The following is a 23,021-nucleotide window of genomic DNA, read 5'->3' on the forward strand; positions in this document are numbered from 1 at the left end:
GGGAGCGGGAAGTGGGGGGGTTGGATAAGGGCAGGGGATCATGGGGGACAGTCAGCAGACCGGGAGCAGGGGGCGGTTGGATGGGGTGGAGGTTCTGGGGCTCATCAGGGGATGGGGAACGGGGGGGTTGGATAGGTGTGGGAGTCTGGAGGGGGGCCTCTCAGGGACGGGGGTGTGGATAGGTGTCAGGGCAGTCAGGGGACGGGGGGGGGTTGGATAGGGGGTGGGGTCCCAGAGGGAGGTGGTCAGGGGCAGGGGTCCCAAGAGGGGGCAGTCAGGGGACAGGGAGCAGGGGGGTTAGATAGGGGGTGGTCAGGGGCAGGGGTCCTAAGAGGGGGCAGTCAGGGGACAAGGAGCGGGGGGGCTGGATGGGTCAGGGGTTCTGAGGGGGGCAGTCAGGGGACAGCAAGTGGGAGGGGGAGGATAGGGGGCAGCGGCCAGGCTGCTTGGGGAGGCACAGTCTTCCCTCCCAGCCCTCCATACAGTTTCGGAACCCTGATGCGGCCTCAGGCCAAAAAGTTTGCCCACCCCTGGTCTAGGAGACTACAGTGAAGTCACTTCCTGAAAATTGACATGGTTGACAATGTTCATTGCTGTGGCTGCAGTATCCCCTCAAATACTGATACTAATAGTAGCTGCAAGGAAAGTGTGGTGGTGCTGGGTTCTTTTCCTGTTTTTTCCTTTGAATTAAATTTATCGCCGTTTGAGTCATCAAACCCTCCCTGTAAGATGTAGACGTTACGTGCCCTTTTTCCACACTGCCCTCAGGAGAAGATGCTGCTTGCCATGAAAACACTTGGCTGTGAATATTTAGAAGAAATTAATTTAAAATAGGCATTTATCATCCAACTGCTTTGCTGGAGTTCACTGGAATACGCGAAGCGCTAAGCTGAACCAGGAGAACTGCTGAAGAGAGACGCGGGAGGGGCTGGGGTAATGTTTTGCCCCAGTAACTTTACCAAGACGGAGAGATTATTACCAAGCCAGCTGATTGCTGCCCACGTGCCATTCTCCGTTTGTAGGATCGAGGAGGAAATCCTGGTGTTTAATACGCAGCCGGCCCAGCTCTCTGGGCGTTAAACACCATGTAACGCTCACAGAGCACGAGCGGGGTTCTCAGCAGTGTAAACGCGTTTCACTCCGTGTCTTACGCGGAAGCGTCCGGTGCGTCCCCTGCTCTGCTCAGCCCCGAGGCAGCGTTCCGGGCCGGCCCGGCCCCCGGGGGCGGTGACAGCCAGGCGCGCAGCGGAGCTTCCCCCGCGGGAGGCGGCGCAGAGCTCCGGGCTGCAGGGTCAGGGCCCCGCCCCGCCCCCGGACAAGCCGCTGCCGCCCGCGGCGCTGGAAGTTCTCTAGGGCGGCGCAGTGGGGCCGGGGAGCGAGCGCGGTGAGCCCGGGGCAGGGGGGAGCCCGGGGAAGGGGGGTCCCCAGGGCAGGAGGGGGCCCCGGGGGGATCCCGGGAAAGGGGGGTCCCCAGGACAGGAGGGAACCCGGGGGATCCCGGGAAAGGGGGGTCCCCAGGACAGGAGGGAACCCGGGGGGGGATCCCGGGGAAGGGGGGTCCCCAGGACAGGAGCGAGCTGGGGAAGGGTTCAAGGTGCAGGAGGGGGTTTCGGGGGGTTCACCAGGGCAGCAGAGAGCCTAGGGCAGGAGGGTTCCAGGGAGGGTTTGGTAGGAGGCCAGCAGGCAGAGAGTAGGGCTGTGCAGGGAGAGCGAGGCGGTGCCATCTGTGGCCCCTTTGTGCCATGGCAGGGTCAGGCCATGGCTCTGGTGGCCCCCCACTGTCATCTCATTACCGGTACCTGGACCTGCTCTTCGCCCTGCTGGGCGCTGCTGCTTTCTTGGCAGACCTGCTCGCTGATCTGTGGGTGGCCTCCAGTTACATGCAGGCTGGGCACTGTTTGTGGGGGGGGCTGGTGCTGGCACTGCTGTGCCTCTCCTCCCTGGTCATGCAGTTCTTCAGCTGGGCCTGGTACCAGACGGACGACATCGAGCAGGACCTTCCGAGTGGCTGCTGCTTGGCTCTGGTGCACCTCCTCCAGCTGGGCTATCTCTACAGGTAAGGGCACTGCGGAGGGTGAATGCAGGTTAAGTGCCCCCTGCCCAGTAACTCACCCTCTGCTGAGATCTTGCAGCCCAGGGCCACCTATCCTTCACCCTGGCCTCAGCTGGAGAGGGGTCCAGAAGGTCCCACCAGGCCCTGCTGCTGGGCACACACAGATCCTGGAGGGAGGGAGGGAACTAATGGTACCAGAGTGAATGGTGTTTTCCTTAGGCACAAGTGGGTGGGAATACCTGTATCTGTTCCCCTGGCTCAGAACTGCAACACTAGCCTGGTGGCAGGTGCTGGACTGGTCGACACATCCCAACAGCACCTTCCCCATGCCACTGGTGCCCTGCATTTGCAGCCTTCTCCCCAGTGTGGTGAACACATATTTTGCCTTGCCTTGCCCTTCACCATCACAGCTTCTGTCACTTCCATAGGTAGGTTGCCTGCTCCATATAGGCTAGATTTGAATTTCCCACTAAAATTTACAAATAAAAACTACACTCTGCTGGAGTTGAGGCTGAGTACATGTCAGTAATCAAAGGGTTAAAATATCATATCCCCATACCTGCTGTTACAAACCCAGGAAATTCAGGGTTAAGGTTCAGCTGAAATCCAGAGAGCAAGGGTGTGGAAGTGCATAGTCAAGGCACCTGTATTCCTGCCTGGTAGTGAGGCCCCTCAGTAATTCTTAGTGCACTGTAGGGTGGTGGTCCCTGATGAAGCTGATTTTGAAAGACAACGTAATTTTTTCATTTTCCCCTCCTTGGTGCCCCTCCGTTATACAAACAGTAACGTGCTGGTCAGGGACTCGTTCAGTGAGCGGCAGGGCTTGGCTGTGGTGGGGCAGCTGCAATAGGTGACAACATGAGAAAACATCAGAACTGTGCGACTCCCTGAGCTGTCACATACAAAACAGTGCATGTTTTTGTCTTTATTCCCAGCATGCACAAGGAGGACAGGTCTACACTACCAACTTATCTCGGTATAACAACGTTCCTCAGGGGTGTGGATCTCCCACCCCCGAGAGCGACCTAGCCCCTAGTGTAGATAGTGCTGTCGACAGAAGGGCCTCTTCTGTTGCCATAGCCACCGCCTCTCAGACAGATGGCGTTCCTGTGCCAGCGGGGGAAGCTCTCCTCGGTGTCTTCACTAAGTGCTACAGTGACATAGGCGCACCCTGTGCCGTTGCAGTGCTTAGATGTAGACAGGCCCTTACACTCTGCAGGCCTAGCAATGTCAGTCAGAGGTGGATTTGTTTGCAGCATTGCTATTGCAGCAGATCACCTAGTATAGATGTGGCTGTACACGTAAAGTGCGTTAGCCTGTCTAGGTGCCTTGGCTTGTGGAACTGCTATAAGCAGAAGTTATACCTCCAGGAGGAGGGTTTGCTCGTAGAGCTACACTGGCACAGTTATACCAGCAAATCTTTTCTGCTTGAACTAGGCCTAAGTGTGAAACACACTCAGCTCCCTCAGGCCTCGCCCGCATGACCTCAGGTCTGGGGTTGGCTGCACTGGTACAATCCAGTGGCAAGCGCAGAGAGCAGTGGTTCAGCTAACCTGGTTCTTGAGCTGTGCTGTTTTCTGGTGCAGAGGAGACATAAACTACTGCAGCTTCCTTGTCCGTTCCAGCCACTTTCCCTAAAATGTCCCACCTTTGCTAGCTGGTTTTGCCCTGCTAGGAGAAGTAGCACCAGGAATGCTAGTGTAGACAGGACTCAGAGGCCACCATCCCATTGCCTGCCTGCTTGGGTGTTCTGCAGGCAGCCCCTATATGCTAGTTGTTGCGGTCACAGGTGGTGCTGCAGGGCTAGTAGCTAAGAAGAGGCTGATGCAGACAGCCTCAGTGCTGCGCTGGGCTCATGTGGGCCTGTCCCTCTCCAGCAGTGCCTCTGGCAGTGCCCCATGTTCTTCTCTTGGTGGAGCATTTAATTCATTCTCTGCCCAGGGCACAGGAACAAACTGCCGAAGTTCCCAGGGTTCCCTGCACATTGGGGCTGTGTTTCAGGCTGCTACTGGCAGGTTCAGTATCCTGTGTGTAAAAAGCAATGTCATTTCCTGTATTTGAACCTATGGTTGTTAGAACTGGGCAGACTGTTTGCTGTTCACCACTTGAGCTGATTGCTGGGGGTTGTATTTTGTTCAGCTGGGACAAGGAAAGTCGACAAGTCACTTTCTCTTTTGGTTCTGGTCCAGTTCTAGTGGATTTCAGGTCATTCTGTGTAGTGCTCCTTGCTGCAGTGTTTGGGTTGCAAATACTGCAGGGGAATGTTGAACCCAAACCAAAAATTGTTTTCATTGGGGCGGGAAATGATGTCCCTGGATTTCTTTCTTTTGATGGTGGATTATTAATACAGCCTAAACTTGGGCCTAAAGTGACTTGACAAGTGAGTGTAAGATCTCAGCCTGTCAAACGCAGCCCAAAGCTCCCCAAATGAGTGACATTCTGAAGTTATTCATGCAGGAAACGTAACCTGCTGTGGGACCCTGATATTAGCATACACTCTGTAGCATTCATATCATGAATGCTGACAGGCGATGTAGATAGTTGTCCGTAATAGAAGTCAGGGAAAGGCAGGTAATGGGAATTAAAATGAGATCTCCCTTGACGTGAAGGGCATGAATGTGTCCCATTCATTTTGTCCAGCATGGATTTAGAGCTGTCTTGAGGGCAGGCTGGCTCTGGAATCCAATGCCCTAGTGACAGACAGACGGAGCTGTCTGTGGCATTGAGGTGCTGCCCTGGTGTAGAGCAGCCTCTCATGGCAGGGCCGTGATGTCTGCACAGGTGTTTCCGAATGCTGAGAGTGGGCTGGCGCGTATGCAGGGCAGAGACTGCACCACAGCAGGAGCAAGGCTACGCTGTCTTCCTGTCCCATGACATCAGCATGCTGCGCCTCTTTGAGACCTTCCTGGAGAGCACCCCTCAGCTCACACTTGCTCTCTCCATTGTTCTGCATACAAACAAGGTGGAGCTTTTCCAGGGTGAGTGGCACAGCTCTGGGCGTGGTGGGGACAGGGCGCTGGGGATTTCTTATCACAGAGCCACCTGGTGAGGAGTGGGTAAGTGGGATAAGGGAACGATCCCTTGAGCTTCTTCAGCTCCAGCTTCTAAAGGATACGAGAGCTGGGCCTCATTCTGGAGCCCATGGGTCAGACTGGGGAGTGCTGGTTCTCCCTGGGAATGTAGCTTGACCCCTCCTGCTCACAGTGTCTTGTGGTCCCAGCCTGGGGGATTTCTCATTAGGCACCGCATTAGCTCAGAGCTAGGGTTGAGCGTAGTGCAGGGCCGGGCTCCAGTTAGAGCCTGCAGGGTTGGGAGGAAGGTTGGGATGTGCTGTGCTGCAAGGAAGGGAGTTCTGGCTGCTGGGAGACTGGACTGTTACCTAGTTGCAGGTGTTTCCCCTTCATGCTGATGTGCCCATCTCAGATGCTGCAAAACAGCCTTCTGAGAAGAGGGGAGGGATTGGGATTTTGGTGCCCGTGGGGAGGGATCCTCTCTGGGAGGTGGAGGGCAGAACACTCTGAACAAGGGGGCCAAAGCAGGGCCCTGCATTGAGCCAAGACCTTGCTTCAGCTGGGAAAAGGGTGTCTAGCTGGGTACAGGTGTGGCACCTCCCTGCATCTGGGCACATGTGGGGTGGGCAGTGCCCTCGGAGATCAATTGGGTCTCAGAGCTTCCCAGTGGGACACACAACTGGGCCAATCCTGAGCCCCCAGCTCAGCTGAGGGCCAGATGCTGTTCCATTGACTCCAGCAGGTCAGGATTTCCCCCACGTGTTTAGTGCTGGGCTGCAGAGAGCAGCACAGATCAGGCTTGGTTCAGTTCCTCTCTCCAGGCTGGGCTCCCTGTCAGGAAGTAGCTGGGTGCCTCTGGCCTTGGCCTCAGAGGCTTGTCACTGTGGCCTAGGTCCTGTGGCTACACCCCACTCGGTCCTAAATGGAGATGGCTGAGTCATCCTCCCAGCCCCATGGTGCCCCCCGCACCTCTCCCCCCCTGGCTGTTGGCATCTGGGCCAAGGAGGGCTTCCCCTAAGCCCCGCAGTTCTCTTCCGGTGCTGCCCTGTGGGGGTGGGGAATTCCCGTTCCAGGCATCTCACAGGGAGCAGGGCGTGGAATAAGGGCTGGCCTGTGGCTGGGTACCTCCTAAGTGTTTCTGGGGCTCCCTGAAACAGGAAGTGGCATGTTTCAGCACAGGCCTGTGGGGCGGGCAAGCGAGGTGTGCAAGGGATGTGAGAGCAGCTGTGACACAGAGCCCTTCTGCTGGGCCGGCTGGGGGCCCCTTGAAAGCAGTGGGCTTTGTTCGTTGATCCAGGGCCTGGTTGCAGTGATGCCTCGTTGGGGTAAAGGCAGCACCAATGCTGGTCACTTCCCAAGGCCTGAGCCGCTGCCTGATGCCCCATGCAGCTGCCCCCACTGCCTATGTTCCCCAGTGACCCTTTCTCCCACTGTCGTCATAGGGCTTGGGATTTGCACTGCCTTCCTATGCGTGGCATGGTCACTACTAGATTATCACCAGTCCCTCCGCTGCTTCCTGTTGGACAAGCATGAGCTGGGCCTGCTCTCCTCCACCATCTACTTCCTGTGGAACTTCCTCCTCATCTGCCCCCGTGTCCTGGCAGTCGCGCTCTTCGCCACACTCTTCCCATGCTACATCGGCCTGCACTTCCTGGGCATCTGGGCTGCCATGCTCCTCTGGGTCTGGCTGCAGGGCACTGCCTTCATGGAGTGCCCCAGGTGGGAATGGCTCTACAGGGCAACGGTGGCCGTGATTCTATATTTCTGCTGGTTCAATGTGGCCAAGGGGCAGACGCGGCAGCGCAGTGCAATCTATCATGGCTTCATCCTGGTGGACAGCGTGCTCCTCGCTGGCTCCTGGCTCTGGTACAATGCCCCTCTGCGTGAGCGCTCCTATCTGCCTCCTGTGCTTCTTGCTGCCCTGGTCTGCTCTGTGCTCGGGCTGCTGCTGAGAATCACCTACTACAAGTGGCTCCACCCCACGCTGCAGACCCGCTGCCAGGCGAGCTATGATGAAGTAGACACTGCAGAAGGACTAGCTGGTTTCCGAGCCGGCCCAGTGCCAGCCCCTGTGAACAAACGGATGTACCAGCTGTCCCAGAACCACTTCTTGGTCTCTTTGCAGGCTGGGCGAAACTGGGGGAATGGTGTCCTAGATGACATGTCTCTCTGAGCACAGCTGTCCCTGCTCCAGGCAGAGGGAATTACACCTCAGGGATTTGTGCTGGGGGATCCCATTCCAGACCTGGCCCCAGCATTCCCAGGGACTGAGCAAACCTCCGGAATGGGCAGCTGTCGCAGGGAGAGGAGACTGGAGAGAGCTGGGCGGGCCGAGAGCCCTGGCACTTAGGTTCCAACAGCTGGCATCCAGCACGGGTAGCTGTGAAGCCTGTTCTGGGCTGGCACTAGTCCAATGGGAGTGTCATGGGAGAAACCCGCTATAAGAGTGCTGGATGCTGAGTGGGCTCAGCAGCATGTTAACCCTTTATTGTTAGGCCCCTGCCCCGGGTTCTGCTCCACTGCAGTGAACTCACTTTTTTCCTGCTGGTTGCGGTTGCTCCCGACTTCTTCTCTGCACATTGCCCTGTTTAGCCCCATCCCCATTTCCCTGCCGGGCTCTCCCCTGCTTTGTTTCATTTCAGCAAAGTTCAATGGGAAACCGTGTGCTCTGTTCTTGGCAGGACCTGCCAGATTGTCCATTTGTCTGGGATTTCCCTGCACTTGTAATTTCGAAGCTTCCCTGTAGTAGTGGGTAACCCATGGCACTGCATTGGGCAAGGCTTGGAGCCTCTAGGGCTGGCTTGGTCACTGGGGGGAGCATCAGTTTGCTGATGTTTATAAAGGGAAGGGTGTCAATACATGGTGGTATAATACTGTAACGCGGTATTGTGCCTTAGACAGAGACGCAGGAGGGAACAGCAGAGTGTTCTTGTTGTAGAGACAGGGTGTGTGTGGGGGGGTAGGCATGTGGAGAATTCAGGGGGGTGGAGGGGAAGTGAATGGTGTGGAGAATTCAGCGGGGGGGAAGGGGAGATGAATGACGGGGAGAATTTAGGGGTGGGGGAGGGGAATGGTGTGGAGCAGCAGTTTTCAAACTGTGGGTCGTGATGCAGTACTGGGTTGCAGCGGCTCTGGTCAGCATTGCCACCTGGGACATGAAAAGTACTGTCAGCGATGCTGCCCGGCTAAGGCAGGCTAGTCACTACCTGTTCTGACACCGCACTGTGCCCGGGTCGGGGCATCAACAATTTTCTTCAACTGCGTCGCCAGAAAAAAATAATTTGAAAACCACTGGTGTAGAGTAGGGTGGAGGGAGGGGAATGGCTTACAGAATTCATGGGTGTGAGAGGTGAATGCTCTGAGCTGATTAAACCCTTTGCCTTTTTCAAAACGAAGCTAAAATGCTGAAGTTTTTTCAGTGTTGGTTCTTTGTCACAAAGATACTTGGCGTGTTCCTGCATGAATCCCGGCCCTGATCTGAGCCCCCTGCTCTCCCAGCCTTACGAAATAGCTGCTGTGTTGCTGGAAGTCGAGCTTGGTTTGGGAGTTGTCATGCTTGGGTCCTGCAGGGACCCACACCAGGGATGGGGCTGCTGATTGATTGCAGTTTCCAGTGCGGTGTAGCTAAGTCGCTTAGTTTCCAGTTTGCGGGAAGCATATAGGCCTGGCCTCCTGCAGGTTCTTGGCTTGGCTCTTGTGGATTTAGGTGGTGCCCAGCTGGAGAGGTGTGTTTCCATGTAACAGTCCCAAGGCTTCCCCAGCTGGGCAGGAGAGGGGCTGAGGTTTGTGGCACGTGAGTATCAACCTTAGTGCTGGGTTTGGCTGGATGTCCAGCTCTGCAGGACCCTGGGCCTCAGTCCACCCCCTCCCTTCCTCCCAGCACCAGGGCAGGAGTCTGGGAGTGTGCAGGTGAGGGTGCTGCCTTTGGCTGTGGAGTGATTTGTTTCCTCCTCTTTCTGTACCTCGTGTAAGACTGGCTGCGGGTTGCTAAAGCCCCAGAAGGTGGGCAAATGTGTCAGGCAGACACTCAGAAGGGTTTTTTCCCCCCAGGCAGGGCTCAAATTTGCTAGACGACTGGAGCATCTTGTGTCACTGCCAGGTAGCTGCAGCCCAAAGCACACGACTGGGGCTACATCTTCACTACCCGCCGTATCGGCGGCTGGCAATCGATTTCTCGGGGATCAAAATATCGCGTCTCATCTAGACACAATATATCAATCCCCGAACGAGCTCTTGTTGACTCCGAAACTCCACCAACGCGAACGGCGGTAGCAGAGTCTACAGGGGGAGCCGCGGACGTCGATCCCGCGCTGTAAGGATGGTAGGTAACTCGATCTAAGATACTTCAACTTCAGCTGTGCTATTCACGTAGCTGAAGTTGCGTATCTTAGATCGATTTCCCCCCCTAGTGTAGACCAGCCCTGGGAAAACATCATGAGCTGGCAGCACTGAGACTGGGCCCACCTAGGCGGGGATGTGGCGCCATCTTCAGGTGGTATTTTTAGTATGTTAGAAAATGGTGAAGGATATTTTACTAGATAACTTTTTGCTCATTTGTGTCAAGCTGTATTCGGATGGTAACTGGAATTTAAACAAACAAAACTATATAAAATTTATTTTTATTAAACAAAGCTACTTTAAAAGTTGTTTTACATAAATGTCTTAAATGTGAAACATGTTTTGATAACAATGGTTTAATCAGAGAGGCATTAACTGGTCAGTGAATTAAACTGATTATTTCAGATGTTGTGATAATTGGTCTAAAACTTTTGCTTTCTTTGGAATGTACATGGAAAGCAGGTAAAGTTATTTTCAATTAAAAAAAAACAACTATAAACAGGTAAAAGAGAACCAGACAAAGTAAACCAAAAAGGCCATTCTGATGTAATCCAAAGCCTACAAAAAGAACAGGAGTACTTGTATCAGAGGGGTAGCCGTGTTAGTCTGGATCTGTAAAAGCAGCAAAGAATCCTGTGGCACCTTACAGACTAACAGACGTTTTGGAGCATGAGCTTTCGTGGGTGAATACAGACAGGAGATATTTATACATACTTCCACCTTTTCATGTTCTCTGTATGTATAAATATCTCCTGTGTGTTCCATTCTGTGCATCCAAAAAAGTGAGCTGTAGCCCATGAAAGCTCATGCTGAAATAAATGTTAGTCTCTAAGGTGCTACAAGGACTCCTGTTCTTTCTGCAGATACAGACTGACACAGCTGCTGCTCTGAATGCAAAGACTGTTGAAATTATGCTTGTTAAAAATAGACACTGGAGCCAGAAGTTAATGTACCAAAATTGGCGTACCTTGCATCTTTTTGGTGCATTGTTTACATTCAGCACTTGTTCCTTTTTTACCCAGAGGTACAGGAATCTCTCAAAAATATTCTAATATGGTCTTTTTTTATGACCTGCAGCCATGGTGGCTATTTCCCCTCCAGTTTCCAGGTGTTGAAATCAGAACTAAGGCTGCACGCTGAAGAATGTTGTCCCTTCTTCCCAGTGCAGTTTCAACACTGGTGTTGCTCCTTTCTGCTCCTTCTCCCCTGTTACATAACTCCCGCCTGCAAAAAGAACTTACAGCAATCCAAGACTTCTGCTTGTGTAACCCACATGCCTGTTGCACTGCAGTATTGCACTTGTTTAGCGACAGACATCCAGTAACTTTGAACTGCCTCCCTTCTCTGTGCACACACACAAGGCCATTTACTGGAAGTGCCCAGCCCCATCCAGAAGCAAGGGCTGGGAGTTACTAAGCAGATCAGGGTTTTTCCTGAGCTGGAGCGTAAGTGTCCATAGTGGATGGAGCCATAGTTTGAGAACAGAGGCCATAAGGGCTCAGGTAGGTACAAAAGAGGAGTATGAGACCCCCACCCCCAGGAAGGCTCAATGGACAATCCTGACGAGATACATGATGGCATATCCTAGAGTCAGAGACCAGGTCTTTTGCACCCACTAGCACATACCTAGGTCCCCCACAGGATCAAGCCATTAATGCAGCTCCGGCCCTATTGTGCCATATTTATAAAGCTTGACCTCAGAAGTTAGAATCAGGGGAAAACATCTTTCTTTCTACAGAAAAACAGCCTTTAACCTAATGGTTTTGCTGGAGGCTCATGGATTCAGCATAGTTATTTTTTATTTAAATGTTTAAGAGATTATAAGAAGTTTTGGCTGTAACAGAGTTTGTATTAAATTTTGATTCCATTTTAAACAGGTTTATTTTTAAAAATAAAAACATAATTTAAACAACAAAATCAAAAAAATTCCGTGTAAGTCACAGAACTCATCAATGGTGCGGAATAAGCAATTGTGGTTCTCTGTCCAGCCCATGCAGTAAACACGAACTACCCCATGTTGGCAGCCACAGCACAGAGGCAAAAGTCTTGCATGAGCCATGAAGAGCATGCTCCTCATTCGCCCTGAGAGACGGCCCCTCCAGGGCAGGGTTCAGAATTCTCCCCTGCCTATAATCAGCTCCAGAGCTGTCATACTGGATTTTAAAGCCAGCTGGGTGGCTTTCATGTCATTTACATTGAACATAAGAACAGCCATACTGGGTCAGACCAAAGATCTATCTAGCCCAGTATCCTGTCTTCCAACAGTGGCCAATGCCAGGTGCCCCAGAGAGAATGAACAGAACAGGTAATCATCAAGTGATCCATTCCCTGTCGCCAATTCCCAGCTTCTGGCAAACAGAGGCTAGGGACACCATCCCTGCCAGGGCACAATTCCTGCTGGGCGGGGATGTGACAGGTTTTCAGAGAACAGACCATAGCAATTATTAAAGAAAATAGACTTTATTTTTCCAGTTTATAGGACAGTTCCCATCTCACAGAACATGACTGCTCACTGAATCCACAGCCATTAATGCCTTCAGTCACATACATACACTGCAACCAACACCTAGTTCTGTGTAAGGCATCTGGCGGGTCCAGAGGGAACCACCTGCTTGCTAATATACTCGAGTACAAAGGGGTAATGCAGCCCTGCCAGGGCACTGGCAACCAGCAAGCATCAACAGGCTGGTTTTTAAAGTAACGGGGCTACAGCAAAGTTGAGGACACAGACTTTCCCGACTCAGCCTGGAGGGCACAGGAATACTTAGAAGGAGCATCTTAGGGCTGTGCCACTTTTCCAGCTTTAGAATTTGACACGTTGTTGATTAAGTTACTGTCAAATTGAAAATAATCAAAAAACAACAAAACAGCAGGCATTGTCAAATAATCCTCTTCTGAAGAGAATCCCACGCCTGCCAGCTCCCTAGAGAAGGGATAAGTCTCACAAATGCAGCAAGCCACAGAAAGAATAAAACAGCCAGGTTAACCTTTATTAATGTAACACAGAAATGTACCATCAACCTCCTGGTAGAAAAGTATTTTACATACATTCGAGGAGACATCGTATAAATATCATTAAGAAATGTCACTGGCTGCCATAGTTTCACACTCAGCCTAAATTTTGCTGAGGTCTTAAAGGTTCCTTAAAATAATCTGAAGTAAACAAACACAAAGCAAAGCCTGCCAGCTCTCTGATTGCTCAGTACCTCAGCTTCTATGCTTACTACGAACACCGGGGGGATCCCCCCCAAGGCAGGGCTCCCCTGCAGTTCTACTCTGTACAATGACTGAAGGGAAGGGGGAGTTTCCCAAGGTTAAGGCACAGGTTTCAAATCCCAAATTCAGCTCACTGAAGTATGACACGTGTTCCAAACAGGCTCAGTTTCACAGGACAAAGTGCCTCAAGCATGTTTACAAGAGAGCTGGCCAGCTGGTGACCCTCATCAGTGAGAAAGGCTTATGGAAACAGAACAGATTCTCCTTTGATCATCCAAAGTAGACCTTTCATCTTCAGAAGCACACAGCATCTGTGTCTTTGGAAATGATGCATTTTCATGTGGCTAATTTCCTGCTGGCTTCTCTCCACTCTCGGTGGTTAATGTAGTAGCTAACTCTTCTATGGGTTTGATTTTACAAACAGGTGCTTTAAGGAGCTGAGAACAGGGCAACTCCAGTACCTTCTGTCACACATAGGACACCCCTCGCCGCACTCCTCTAGCCTCCCCAAACTCACAGGCACCACCATATACAAGTGCATGCCTTCCCTGCCCACAGTCCTTCTCCCCCAGCACACAACATGTTAGGGAGAGCAGGGACAATGGGATCTCCTCCCAAGGTCAGTGTGTAAACCTCAGTGGGGTAATGGCAGCAACACGGGCGAGAGATGTTAGTGTATCTGAACACTACATGACCAGGTAGCCTCTCTCAGGCCGCCAATGCAGGGAACAGAGCAGTAGTTACAAATACAGACGTATTTCCAAACATTAGGACAATTCCCATATAATGAGCCATATAATGAAACTGGCATCACAGATTCTCTACCAGGGAAGATGCTTCCCAGACTGAATGGTTTCTATGTACATGGCACTAAACACATGGAAGAAGTTTCCTGGGGAGTCAGCTACAAATGCACCCAGCTTTGGAGTATATCAGCTTAAGGTCAGAGTGCAAAGCTAATGCCTAATGAGTGGATAGTACTAGAAAGGCAGGCTCCTAGTCCCAGAGCTCCCCTTGGCAGTTGGGAGATGACATTCCTTAGTTGTTGTTTTATCAAGGAGGTCAAAGATATAAATAAACCTGAAATCCAGAGACTCCCATGCTTTCCCAGTTCTCACCGCATTGGCTCTGCCTAGATTAGCAAACCCATCCAGCTGTCCCAGGATAAGCAGGGTTGGGAGCCCTAGTATAGAAGGGCCACCTGCTTGCCACCAGTTTTTCAGTCATTGTTTCTCCTGACCCTGTTCAGAGCTGACAGCGGGCTCTCCACAGGAGGCTCCAGCACTGCCAACACCCGTGCAGCTGAGCTGGTGCTAGCTATAATGCTGAATTCTCAGAGTGTCTCTGGCACAGACAGGGTTCACTGTCAGTGGACTTCCTTAAGACATGCATGAGCTTGATGGCATGGGGGAGTAGGTCAGACACTTTGGTAACTATGGCCAAAACATGCAGCTGCTCAGTGTCCCTCTCACTGTGTAGCTCTTTGGAGTAAAGTGCTGAGCTTCCCAGACCATCCCCTCTACAGGTTCCAGATCAGGGATCAAGGGCTGTCTAGGATGCTCAGGATGTCTAAAGATGGGATCCTCCAGATACCTCGAACCTTTCATATCCCAGCTGAGTGCGAACAGCAGTGAGGATGTGCTGCTGCTGGGCACGAGAGGCTCCTACATTGTACACAGGAACCTCCAAGTAGCTACATGTTCCAGTGCTGCCATGGCACATGTTTAGGAAAGAGGCAGAAGAATTTCACATGGGATGGGGAGAGCTATGCAGAACAAAGCCCTGCAGCTAACATTGGAACTGGCCTCTGACATGAAGCCCCTGACTTGGAGGTGACAATCTCCAAGGTCAAACACATGGCTGGTTCTGAGCAGGGTGGTGCTAAGATACAGGTCTTCTCACTGGGAGCTGATGTCACTTACGCCCTAGCAGAAAGGTCAATGTAACTACAATCCGTGTCTGGGTGCAGTGGGGGTGGGTGGGTGAATGTCTCCATTCATTGCTAGTGGCCCTCGATCTCAGTTGTCCTAGAAAACAGAATTCCACTGACAAATTGATTTTTGTTGGGTGTAACTGGGGCTGCAGTGTAGTAGAAAGAAATCCAAGCAACTGAACCTGATTCTGCCAACAGGAAATTAATGGACACGAATAGAACTGGGAGAAACATCCCAGAAAGCCCATTGCCATTTCCTTGCCTGATAAAATCTGTGAGAATAATTGTGCCTTAAATCCCTGGTGGCCAAGTGAAGAACCTCCCACCACATCAGCAGTGCTGAATGAAATACAGCACGTTCCTATAGTGTCCATCACTCTGTAGTCCAGATCACTGGCCACTGGTGAGGCTAGAATTTGTTAATTCTTAGCTGGGAGACAGAGCCCAAGGGAAGGGGTATGTGGTGACTGAATAGAGATCCACGGGTTCACTCGGAAAGCCAACCTTTTCCTATACAGGGAACTACAAGTCCTGGATACGTGCCCTTCTCCCTCGTTACTATTCAGTGAAGCTGCTTGGAACAAGACAATCTAAAGGAATGGCACTAAATTAACTCTTCTGAACAGATGGGGTGGGGGAGGGGCTCATTTGCACAGTGACAGAGGTATATTTGTCATTTTCATTAATATTTCCCATGAAAAATTAACAGACTTTTTGGCCTTGCAAGATGGGAAAAGTTCGACCCTGCCCCAGATGCTAGACTCTTTTCTATAAAAATAATGTCTATACATTCACTGTGGGATCTATAACTAAGTTGGTTAGAATGGGAGAGGGATCTTACAAAAGTCTGCTGCTATCATATTACCACAAGGATATGCACAGTGAATCTCTGGAAATTATCAGCTAGAGCTCCTTAGCTCCAGCCATTCCCTTCTTTATAAAACAGAGAACAATTAAAGACTGTAGCTATACTGTGTCTGCTGCTTTGGGTAAACCTCTTTGTTCCTGGCAGTACCCGTGCTCCTGAGGAAGTGACTGGGTGTCACCTCCTACTGTACAGTTTGCATTAGCTACATTTCTTCATCAAGGTGAAAAGAAAGCTCCGAGATAGACAAGATTTCTGCCCCTCCTGGAGAGGGGCTTGAAGGAGCTCCATTTGCTCCTCTCAGCTTCTTACAGGAAGTCCAGCTCGAGGGCCTGGTGAAGGGACACAAGGTCTGCATGGTTCGTGATCCTCCAGAAGGGCATGTTGTGCTACAACAGACAGTTACAAAATCACTGTTACAGACAGAGCAGGTGCAAGCATGTTTCGCGCCCTCCTTCCACCTTGCACCCTCGCCCTCCCACCCCTGAACCCTGTGGCAGCTCTTCGCCCCTCCTGCCCTAAGGCGCCCCCCTCCACCGCGGCAGCTTCCCGCCCCAGCTCACCTCTGCTCCGCCTCCTCCCTGAGCACACTGTCACCGCTCCACTTCTCTCGCCTTCCAGGCTTTCAGTGCCAATCAGCTGTTTGGCGCCGCAAGCATGGGAAGGAGAGAAGCAGAGCGGGGCGGCGTACTCAGGGGAGGAGGTTGAGCAGAGGTGAGCTGGGGCGGGGAGCGGTTCCCTGCGTGCCGCGCCCCCCCTACTTGCCGCAGGCGGCCCTCCCCGTGCCCCCCTGCCCCAGGTCCCTCCGCCTAAATGCTGATGACGACCGAGGCGGCCAAAGATCTGACCGCTGCGGTCACCGCTGAAGGACCCAAAATGCCACCCCCCAAATGCTAACGCCCTAGGCGACCGCCTAGGACGCCTAACGGGTTGCACCGGCCCTGGTTACAGAACAGCTATCCATCTCCACGTAGTCACAGCAAAGTGCACAGGTCGAGTCTGACAATACAATCCCAAAGCTGACAGGCCCTAGCACACAATGGGCCATCAGGACTCCATTGGCCTGTTCACGCCTGTGCTACCCACACCTCTGTGTTCAGGATGAATGAGGCTGCAGTCAGCAAAGGTGCTGACCTCAGGCTTTGGGCAAGCTGCTGCTGCTCTCAGAGGACAATTTGCTGCATAATTTACAGGAGGAGCATGCTTAGAGGAGAAAGCAGCTGCATGGCACACAAAGCTCACAGCATGCAAGCGAGTCGCGTCTGCATAATGACTGTTCAGACAGTGACTTAGCGCACGTGACGGTGTCTCCGATCACGTAGTTAGCAGGATTGGATTGAACAAGCCTGAAGAGCTTGCTTAACCAAACTGTCAATACCCACTGTTTGTCTAATTTATAAAACTGAGAGAGGTTAACCAGGAGCAATCTATAAAAGCAGCAAAGAATCCTGTGGAACCTTATAGACTAACAGACGTTTTGGAGCATGAGCTTTCGTGGGTGAATAGCCACTTCTTCGGATGCATGTAGTGGAAATTTCCAGTGGCAGGTATACATATGCAGGCAGGCTAGAGATAATGAGGTAGTTCAATCAGGGAGGACAAGGCCCTATTCTAGCAGTTGAGGTGTGAAAACCAAGGGAGGAGAAACTGGTTTTGTAGTTGGCAAGCCATTCACAATCTTTGTTTAATCCTAGGCTAATGGTGTCAAATTTGCAGATGAACTGAAGCTCAGCAGTTTCTCTTTGAAGTCTGGTCCTGAAGTTTTTTTTGCTGCAGGATGGCCACCTTAAGGTCTGCTATAGTGTGGCCAGGGAGGCTGAAGTGTTCTCCTACAAGTTTTTGTATATTGCCATTCCTAATATCTGATTTGTGTCCGTTTATCCTTTTCTGTAGTGACTGTCCAGTTTGGCCGATGTACATAGCAGAGGGGCATTGCTGGCATATGATGGCGTATATTACACTGGTGGACGTGCAGGTGAATGAACCGGTGATAGTATGGCTGATCTGGTTAGGTCCTGTGATGGTGTCGCTGGTGTCGATATGTGGGCAGAGTTGGCATCGAAGTTTGTTGCATGGATTGGTTCCTGAGCTAGAGTTACTATGGTGCAGTGTGCAGTTACTGGTGAGAATATGTTTCAGGTTGGCAGGTTGCCTGTCGGCGAGGACTGGCCTGCCACCCAAGGCCTATGAAAGTGTGGGATTGTTGTCCAGGATGGGTTGTAGATCCCTGATGATGTGTTGGAGGGGTTTTACCTGGGGACTGTATGTGATGGCCAGTGGAGTCCTGTTAGTTTTTTTCTTGGGTTTGTCTTGCAGTAGGAGGCTTCTTGGTACATGTCTGGCTCTGTTGATCTGTTTCCTTATTTCCTCATGCGTGTATTGTAGTTTTGAGAATGCTTGGTGGAGATTTTGTAGGTGTTGGTCTCTGTCTGAGGGGTTAGAGCAGATGCGATGGTACCTCAGTGCTTGGCTGTAGACAATGGATCGTGTGATGTGCCCGGGATGGAAGCTGGAGGCATGAAGGTGGGCATAGCGGTCAGTAGGTTTTCAGTATAGGATGGTGTAAATGTGACCATCAATTATTTGCACCGTGGTGTCTAGGAAGTGGACCTCCCGTGTAGATTGGTCCAGGCTGAGGTTGATGGTGGGGTGGAAGCTATTGAAATCGTGGTGGAATTTTTCCAGTTTCCTTCCCACGGGTCCAGATGATGAAGATGTCATCAATGTAGCGTAGGTAGAGAAGGGGCATGAGTGGACAAGAGCCAAGGAAGCGTTGTTCTAGGTCGGCCATAAAAATATTGGCATATTGTGGGGCCACGCGGGTGCCCATAGCGGTGCCACTGATCTGGAGATATATATTGTCATCAAATTTGAAATAGTTGTGTGTGAGGATAAAGGCACAGAGCTCAGCAGCCAGTTGTGCTGTGGCATCATCAGGGATACTATTTCTGACAGCTTGTATTCCATCTGTGTGGGATGTTCGTGTAGAGAGCCTCTATGTCCATGGTGGCTAGGATGGTGTTTTCTGGAAGGTCACCAATGCATTGTAGTTTCCTCAGGAAATCAGTGGTGTCACAGAGATAGCTGGGAGTGCTGATGGCATAGGGTCTGAGCAGAGAGTCCACATATCCAGACAGTGCTTCAGTGAGAGTGCCGATGCCCAAGATGATGGAGCGTCCAGGATTTCTGGGTTTATGGATCTTGGGTAGTAGACAGAATAACCCAGGTCGGGGCTCTAAGGGTATGTTGATTTGTTCCGGTGTTAGTGTAGGAAGTGTCCTGAGTAGATGCTGCAGTTTCTTAGTGTATTGCTCAGTGGGATCTGAGGGAAGTGGCCTGTAGAATTTGGTGTTGGAGAGTTGTCTGGCGGCCTCCTTTCAGACCTGTTCATGATGACAACAGCACCTCCTTTATCAGCCCCTTTGATGATAATGTCAGGGTGGTTTCTGAGCCTGTGGATGGCATTGCGTTCTGCATGACTTAGGTTATGAGGCAAGCGATGTTGTTTTTCCACAATTTCTGCCTGTGCACGTTGGTGGAAGCATTCAATGTATAGGTCCAGACTGTCATTTCAACCATCAGGAGAAGTCCATGTGGAGTTCTTCTTGTGCTGCTGGTGGGAGGGTACCTGTGTATCAGTGCGCTGTTCAGTGTTGTCCTGAAAGTATTCTTAGAGTCGGAGACGGCGAAAGTAGGTTTCCAGATCGCCGCAGAACTGTATCATGTTGGTGGGGGTGGCAGGGCAGAAAGAGAGTCCCCGAGATAGGACAGACTTTTCTTCTGGGCTGAGTGTGTAGTTGGATAGATTGACGATATTGCTGGGTGGGTTGGGGGTACCACAGTTGTGGCCCCATGTGGCAGGTAGGAGTTGAGACAGCTTTCAGTCCTTTTTCCTTTGTAGAGAGGTGAAGTGAGTAATGTAGATCTCCTGTCTTATTTTAGTGAAGTCCGTTTGTATGGAAGTTTGGTTATTAATGAGAGTCTCCAGGTTGGTTTTGATGTTTTCCTGTTTGCTGTATAGGATGCTGATCAGGTGGTTCCTCAGTTTCTTTGACAGAGTATGGCATAGTCTCTCACTGTGGTCTGTGTAGTATGTAGACAGCAGTGGATTTTTTACCTTTAGTCCATTTGGTATGGTATCCATCCGTTTGCATTTGGAAAGGAAGATGATATCTGTCTGTATTTGTGCAATCTAGTGGTCTAATGACTGTTAGGAACGGGGTCCTCACTGATTTCAGAGACCTTGCACCTCACCAATCAATGTAATACAGCAACATTCTCTGAGATTATCTTATGAGGATGGTATTGTACTAACAGTTTATGAATGCAAGTTAAATGCAACCAAAAAAGGAAGCACCCAAAGGAGACATTAAGGCTGAGAAATCAAGCCCTCAAGAGTCAGGTAATTCTCCAGATTAAAGGATCTCCCACCATGTTAACTCTGCCAGGCTGCACATCATACTATACATATACCCACTGTTAAACAGCATAGCTTGGGGGAGGGGAAAGTAGGGTTACTGTCCCCGCAGCAACTGTGATTCTTTGAGATGATGCGGTCAGTGTGGATCCCACTGTAGGTTTGCATGCACCTCTGGTGTGAGATTGGAGTCTTCTGAGCAGCATCCGTCGAAGCTGTGCATGTGTCCCATGCCCCCATACGAGGGCATAAAGGGAAGGACAGCCATGACCCTCCTTCAGTTCCCTCGTAATTCTCCCTGGATAGCGGGATGAGGAGTCTTGGCTGTATCAGTTACACAGGGACTGAACTAAAGCACTGCTGTCCCGAACCTGTGGAATGTTTCACAAAGGTCAGTGGGTTGCTCCACGTGGCTGCCCTACAGAGATTATTACAGTTCTGCAGCAGGCCAGAGATGTTGCCTGTTCCTGCTGGAGCGTGCCTTGATGTTTGGAGGGGCAGGCTCAGCAGCCATCTGATAGGAAGTGGAAATGCATTGTGTGATCTCCTTCAAGATTTGCTGGGATGAGATGGCTTGGCCTTTCAACACATCACATATGGCCACGAAGAGGCAGAGAGTAGGTCTGAAAGGCTTGGCCTTGTTGATGTAACAAAGCAGGGCTCTTGGAACATTCACAGTATGAAGATTCTTTTCTCCTAGCAATGAGTACAGCTTTGGGAAGAGAACTGGTGATGATAGAGACTGGTTCAGGTGGAATTCTGAACTTAGAGTGGTTTCATCACCACTGTGTCCCTGTGGAAGGGAGTACATGGCAGTCCAGCCATGAGAGCCTGTGCTTCACTGACTCTGTGCTGATGTGATGGCTATGAGAAAGGCAGTCTTGATGGTGAGGTGGCACAATGAGCATTCCGCTAATTATTCACAGGGGGACTCCATGAACTATAGGAGAACCACATGAATCTACCATGTGGGAGTGGGGTCTCTTATTGGAGAAAGGTCTGGAGAAGTCCCTTGAGAAATCTTGACATTGTATGGTGTGAAAAAACTGAGTGTGACTGCACTGGAATGTGGCACACTGATACGAGTGCCAGATGGTCTTTAAGGGAGCTAAGGCCTAGTCCTGCCTGCTTCAAGGACCAGTATGTAGTCCAGAATCTTTGGTATCAGGGCCTTAGCTAGATTTACATCATTTTGAGTTGTCTACATAGAAAATCTTTTCCACTTTGAGGAGCAAGTCTTCCCACAGGAGGGTTTCTGACACTGTAGAAGGATCTCTTGGACCTGCAGGGAGCAGTCTCCATCAGTCCTCTTGAACCTTCCAACATCCAGGCCATCAGAGGCAGAAACCACAGGTCCAGGTGCAATACCAGCCCCTGGTTCTGTAATTGCACGTCAAGGTAGGTGGAAAGGTGTATTAGTGGGGATGTCTACAGGAGACCTGACAGCCAAACTTGCCTCATCCAGTAAGAGGTTATCATTATTACCATAGCTTGGTCCCATCTGAGCTTGGATATGGTCCTGGGGATCGGTAGGAAGGGAAGTAGTCCTTTAGACCACTGAAGTAGAAAGGTGTCTGTAAGGGAGTAGGACTAAAACCTCCTATGGAGCAGAAGTCCTTGCACATGGCATTGTTCACCATGCAAACAGGCCTATGGTGGGAATAGCCCACCAGCAAAACACTGGGTCTAGGGATGGATTTCTGCAGTGACCACTTGTGGCTGGTTACCACGTTCCTGCTCAGGAAGGTGCCAGGTTGTTGCTGACCCCTGTTCAGTGCAGAGCTACTGGAGTCAGTGTGTGTCAGTGGCACCATTTCCAGAACATGATCACCTCCAGGTAGGAAGGAGATGATTGAGTATCTCCTTGCTTGTTTATGTAGAGCATCACCACAGTGTTGTCCATAAGGATCTGCACTGTGGCACTCCAGAGGGCAGATAAGAATGCTATGCAAGCCAGCCTGATGGCTCTTAGTTCCAAGACATGCGCATGGAGTTTTAAATCATCCTGAAGCCAGAAAGCTTGTATCTGCAGGTGGTTCAGGTGGACACTCCAGCCTGGGACCAGCACCATCGTCAGTGAGGGGACTAAGAAAGGTACCCCTTTTCTTATGTACAGTGGGTCTAGCCACCATTTGAGGTACTGCAGGGACATGGGGTAGGTCCAAGACTTGTTTGGTCATAAGGTGCCTAGATGGGGAACAGACTGTCCTCAGCCAGTGTTGCAGGAGGCTGAGGTGAAGTCTGGCAAGTGGTGTCACATATGTGCACACGGACATAAGGCCAAGGGTCTCAGACATGTACACACTATGGTTGTTGGCCTTGTCTGCAGGTCACACACTACAACTGCAGGGACTGGAACTTGTCTACAGTTTGGCAAAAGCTTTCCTCAAAGGAGTTGAGCAGAGTTCCTTTGAACTAACATCTGTGCCGGTACAAGAGACAACATCTCGTGGTTCACCAGGAGTCCCAAGTGGGAGAATGGAGCGAGGATATGAGCTGCTTTGGTCTCCCCTCGGGATCTGCCTCTGGTCAGCCAGTTATCTAGATACAGGAGACAGATTACTTATTTCCTTAGATGCTCGGCCACCACAGACAGACACTTGGTGAACATTCTTTGCTCCGTAGAGTATCAAGAGAGCAGAACCATGTACTGATGATGGTTGGGCCCCACTGTGATACTCGATACTTCCTGTGGGCCGAGTGGATGGTGATGTGGAAGTATGTATGTATCCTGAAAATCAAGAGCCATAAACCAGTGGAGCCTGGAGCCAATGGAGGCAAACATTATCATCCTGAACCTGAGATGGCATATGTATTTGCTGAGTCTCTTCAGGTTTAGGATAGGTGAAGACCCCCCTTTCTTCTTTGGGACAGGGACCCATCAGGTTTAGAAGTCTCTTCCCCTGCACCCCTGAGGTACCTCTTCTATGGCTCGTAGGCAAAGCAACAGGGGCCACTTCTGTTCATTATAGACTCTTGTTAAAAGCGTCCCTGAAGAGGGATGGGGCAGGGTTGGGTGGTTATAAGGTAGGGAATGGAACTGGACAGAGTAGCTCTGGGTGATGATCTCCAGCCCCATCTGTCTGTTAGCACAGACCATGCCCAGTGGAATGGGGTGAGGTGGAATCCAAAGGTCATGCTCAGTGGACTGGTTATGCAGTTCTTGACTGTCCAATCAAATGTGCTGA

At 51.1% G+C, this 23,021-nt stretch overlaps 2 protein-coding genes across 6 annotated transcripts in view; one reads left to right on the plus strand and one right to left on the minus strand.

Moving 5' to 3' along the window:
* The first annotated feature begins 1,497 nt into the window (after positions 1-1,497).
* XKR8 (XK related 8) lies at positions 1,498-8,070 on the plus strand. The gene is made up of 3 exons (XM_030539110.1): positions 1,498-2,056; positions 4,835-5,031; positions 6,507-8,070. Exons 1-3 carry the CDS (start codon positions 1,743-1,745, stop codon positions 7,235-7,237), a joined length of 1,242 nt encoding a protein of 413 aa, XP_030394970.1. The 5' UTR covers positions 1,498-1,742; the 3' UTR covers positions 7,238-8,070.
* A 4,301-nt stretch (positions 8,071-12,371) lies between these two features.
* The window catches only part of EYA3 (EYA transcriptional coactivator and phosphatase 3), a 143,549-nt gene continuing 132,899 nt past the window's right edge, over positions 12,372-23,021 (minus strand). For all 5 annotated transcript variants that reach the window (XM_030539105.1, XM_030539108.1, XM_030539104.1 and 2 more), the window contains one exon: positions 12,372-15,805. In XM_030539105.1, coding sequence (XP_030394965.1) covers positions 15,725-15,805 — 81 coding nt within the window. In that variant the 3' untranslated portion in view covers positions 12,372-15,724. The remainder of the gene's footprint in view (positions 15,806-23,021) is intronic.

The sequence above is a fragment of the Gopherus evgoodei genome, chromosome 20, assembly GCF_007399415.2.
Source record: "Gopherus evgoodei ecotype Sinaloan lineage chromosome 20, rGopEvg1_v1.p, whole genome shotgun sequence".
In the NCBI taxonomy this organism is placed as follows: Eukaryota; Metazoa; Chordata; order Testudines; family Testudinidae; genus Gopherus; species Gopherus evgoodei.

Excerpts from the sequence above, each read along its gene's own strand:
- XKR8 (XM_030539110.1), top strand. The coding sequence starts at position 1,743 with ATGGCAGGGTCAGGCCATGGCTCTGGTGGCCCCCCACTGTCATCTCAT. Across the intron at positions 2,057-4,834 it reads CAGCTGGGCTATCTCTACAG|GTGTTTCCGAATGCTGAGAG; the intron begins GTAAGGGCACTG and ends ATGTCTGCACAG. Across the intron at positions 5,032-6,506 it reads CAAGGTGGAGCTTTTCCAGG|GGCTTGGGATTTGCACTGCC; the intron begins GTGAGTGGCACA and ends CTGTCGTCATAG.